Source organism: Echeneis naucrates, chromosome 21 (genome assembly GCF_900963305.1).
Source record: "Echeneis naucrates chromosome 21, fEcheNa1.1, whole genome shotgun sequence".
NCBI lineage: Eukaryota > Metazoa > Chordata > Actinopteri > Carangiformes > Echeneidae > Echeneis > Echeneis naucrates.
This window is the reverse complement of record NC_042531.1, coordinates 8,605,225-8,609,096: the sequence shown is the minus strand read 5'-3', so window position 1 is coordinate 8,609,096 and position 3,872 is coordinate 8,605,225. Positions and strand designations below refer to the sequence as shown.

The 3,872-nt window shown below is 45.1% G+C and overlaps 1 protein-coding gene across 2 annotated transcripts; it reads left to right on the top strand.

Moving 5' to 3' along the window:
* The first annotated feature begins 573 nt into the window (after window positions 1-573).
* On the top strand, window positions 574-2,692 carry evx2 (even-skipped homeobox 2). 2 transcript variants are annotated; one of them, XM_029492877.1, is made up of 3 exons: window positions 574-964; window positions 1,342-1,577; window positions 2,078-2,692. In XM_029492877.1, exons 1-3 carry the CDS (start codon window positions 574-576, stop codon window positions 2,690-2,692), a joined length of 1,242 nt encoding a protein of 413 aa, XP_029348737.1. The 2 variants fall into 2 exon arrangements, with proteins under 2 accessions (XP_029348737.1, XP_029348736.1); XM_029492876.1 differs by having other exon boundaries at window positions 574-988.
* The last annotated feature ends 1,180 nt before the right edge of the window (window positions 2,693-3,872 follow it).

Genomic DNA, 3,872 nt, shown 5'->3' with positions numbered 1-3,872 from the left:
AGGGAAACAATAGAGAATCAAAGCATAATAATATTCCTAAATGAAGAGGGAAATGCTGCAGCGCTCATTTTATTAATCAGACTGTCAATTTCACCCAAGAGGCCAAACCCAAGAGCAATCTAAAACAGACTCAGATCAACCCAGGGACAAGTGCCTCGCTCCTCACTCCTCTCTTCCTCTCCACTTGGATATTATTCGTCTGACCGAAGGCCGCCTTCATCATCAAGTGACAGCCCTCTCCTATTTATTTGCTTATAAACCTGTTACAATAAATGATCATTGGAGCAACGTCAGCCGAGCATTTTAACAACGAACAGCAGCCACTTTTGATGAATGACATTTTGCTGCTGTGGGGAGGATGCACGGCTCATTTTGAGCAGTCGCTCGTCGATTGCATTCAGATTCTTTCATTTTGGCATCTTGCTTATAAAAAGGTTTAGAGACAGTTGCTGAGTTGCATGCGGATTTAGCTCCGACACAACTCATTGGTGCTCCAGCCTCCTGGACAAGTGTTGTGTGTGTTTTTTCTTTTTTTCCCCCCTGTTCCTCCTCTCCCTCGTCTTGCACATCTTAATGATGGAGAGGATAAGAAAAGAGATGATATTGATGGAGAGAGGTCTGCACAGTCCCGTCGCGGGGAAGAGGCTGACGGACACGCCTGGAAATTCGGTGCTGGAGGCCCTGGAAAACTCTCAGCACAGCGGACGGCTCAGCCCGAGAATAACTTCGGCTTCCCTCCATGGAAATCTTGGGGACATCCCGACGAAGGGCAAGTTTGAAATTGACAGTCTTTTCGGGACGCACCACGGCAGTGAAAATAGCTCCTCGGCGGAAATTTCATCGTCAGAAAGCAGGAAGAAAATGAGCCTTTACTCCGAAGTTTCGCAAGAATCCGACATCAACAGTGATGTGGAGGTGGGATGCCCAGCGCACCGCTCCCCGAGCCAGCACAAGGAAAACAAAGGTATGATTTCACCTCCTGGTTACGGCTTTATTTTTATTTACAAGATCGTATTTTGATATTAATATGGAAGATATTATAGTTATCATTGGGCCTATAATTAGGTTCCTTCTCGCCATCTAAAAACAGGATTTTGAAAAAATAGTATTCCAATATTTAATTTCTTTATTATTTAAAAAACACTTTACAATACAAAATATTGATAATATAATAAAATGTTAAGAAAAAAGTCTGGAATGAAATTTGACTCCAGTCGTTGTAGTTTTTACTATGGATAATACTAATAATAATAAAATCAGACTGAAATAAACGTAGGCTCTTGCAGGCCGACACTGTATTATTTATCTACACCTCTGACCGTGTGTTGTTCTTATTTGCAGGTCTTTCAGACAGTAATTCTGGATCAAACAGCTCGAACTCCCTCCCGAATATGAACGGAAACTCAACGGGAGGATCAAACAATTCAAACACCGACCAAGTCAGAAGGTATCGGACTGCTTTCACTAGAGAACAAATCGGACGCCTGGAGAAGGAGTTTTACAGGGAAAATTACGTTTCCAGGCCGAGAAGATGTGAATTAGCCGCAGCGCTGAATCTGCCCGAGACTACAATTAAGGTAGAGCTCAGATTAATCTTCATTATTCCTGTCCAGCGTGTTGTGCATGTGTTTGTGCAGAGAAAGAAAGGCTGCAGGCATAAGCTGCAGCTGGTCATACACTGCTCAGTAAATACAGTCAGCAGCAGCCTTTCTGCTCAGCAAAAGTTGCAGTGTAATATTCGGATTTTAACTTCCAGGCTGCATTTCTTTTATATAATTCACATTTAATCCCTCTGGATGTCCATCAATTCAACATCGGTTAATGCTCATTAATTGCCTGCAATCTAAATGAACAACTGACTTTAAAATTGCTGAATAATTTTACTAACACCGGTGGCTTTAATTGTCAGATTTAATCAGCTTGAGCTCGGGTCGTTTCTGTGCCACGGTCCTTCAGGAGATTCTTAAACATGGAGCAGTGTCTGTGCTGAGCAGCCACTCTGGCTGCAGGTCTAAATTTAGAGCTTGGGAACAACATGGCAGCTTCAATATGGGCCTTGTTTTGACTCTGTGTGCAGGTGTGGTTCCAGAACAGGCGGATGAAGGATAAAAGGCAGCGTTTGGCGATGTCCTGGCCCCATCCAGCCGACCCCAGCTTCTACACTTACATGATGACGCATGCGGCAGCTACAGGAAGTCTACCTTACCCTTTCCACTCTCACATGCCTCTACATTACTACCCGCACGTCGGTGTCACGGCGGCAGCAGCGGCCGCCGCGGCCACCGGCGCCGCCTCGTCACCTTTCGCCACTTCCATCCGGCCCCTCGACACCTTCCGGGCTCTCTCCCACCCATACTCGCGGCCAGAGCTCCTGTGCAGCTTCAGGCACCCGGGACTTTACCAGTCGCCCGCAGGCCTGAACAGCTCCGCGGCAGCGTCGGCGGCCGCGGCGGCTGCGGCGGCTGCAGCGGCGGTGAGCGCCCCGTCGGCCACCGGGCCTTGTTCGTGTCTGAGCTGCCACAGCAGCCAGGCGGCCAGCGCGCTGGGCTCCAGGAGCGCCAGCGCTGACTTTACCTGCACAGCGTCGGGCCAACGATCCGAGAGTGGATTTCTGCCGTATTCTGCTGCTGTCCTCAGCAAGACCTCAGTCCCGTCACCAGACCAGCGAGAAGAAAGTTCACTTAACAGATAACTCATCACGCAGAACAAGGGCGTTTCTTATTTTGCTGTAGTCCTACTTTAGAGGATAGGCCTACTTTAAATATCACACTTGGGTAAAGCATTCCTTTCTTAGACAGCACTGCAAACACACACACACACACACACACACACGCCAACACAAATATTAATTTCTAAATGTCTGATTCAAGCTCCAAAAGCTCTTTATAAGTAAAATACAGGAATAACGAAGCACCGAAATTTTTGCAACTCGTAAACATGACTTTTCTAAAAGCTCCTGTGTTTGTCCCAGTAAACCATTTTATCTACTGTACTGGCTAAACTTACATATTTGGAAAAATATATTGCAGCGTCCCCCATAACTCATTCTGTCCCCATGTCTCGATTTAGGTGTCACTTCATTTGGATTTATTTGTTCCCCCAATTCCCACTGATTGAAACAAGAACCTGAGATTGGCTCACACTCGACACTTCTGCAGTTCAAATGTCTGAAATCCAAAATGACAAATCCAGCCTGGCTATCGTGACTCTTCTCGTTTTAACACAAACGTGAACTAATTATTCTCACTAAATTTAGGCAGCAGAGGCTTCCTGCTCTTCTGTCCAGCACCATATCTTTCTTCACTATTGGTCTAATAGACTGAGATTCTGGCAGCAATAGCTTCTCCAACACCCAGTCTCTGCTCTGCAGGGACACTCCTAATCAGCTAGAAGGTGCATATTATTTTGCAGCGCGTCTTTCGTGTCAATTTTTATGTTAATAATGAGAGGATCATGACAAAAATTGCCAATCATGTTCCTAGATGGAGCTTCTTTGAATACATGACTGTAGGAAAGTTCCTCGTTTTGAGACCCGCTGTCAAGTGCTAACAACCCGCGGAGGGAAGTCATTAGACATACAAAAGACCTGGAACAAAGCGACAGTCCTGGTACACACAATGCACTGTAGAATGATAATATCTGACACATGGTGGGCTGAAAAATATCCCACACAAAGTAGCCTAAAAAGAGCAGCCTCTCAAAAAAAAAAAAAAACAAAACAAAAAAAAAAAAAACCCCACAACTATTTGCTATAATGGTAAAAATCGCGACAAATACAATATCCTCTTTTTTTAATTTACATTGCAGATTCCGATTACATCAAATCAACTATTTTCATGGGAATGTAATCCCTGTAGGACCTTTTCACTCAG

Excerpts from the sequence above, each read along its gene's own strand:
- evx2 (XM_029492876.1), top strand. The coding sequence starts at position 574 with ATGATGGAGAGGATAAGAAAAGAGATGATATTGATGGAGAGAGGTCTG. Across the intron at positions 989-1,341 it reads GATTTCACCTCCTGGTTACG|GTCTTTCAGACAGTAATTCT; the intron begins GCTTTATTTTTA and ends TCTTATTTGCAG. Across the intron at positions 1,578-2,077 it reads TGCCCGAGACTACAATTAAG|GTGTGGTTCCAGAACAGGCG; the intron begins GTAGAGCTCAGA and ends CTCTGTGTGCAG.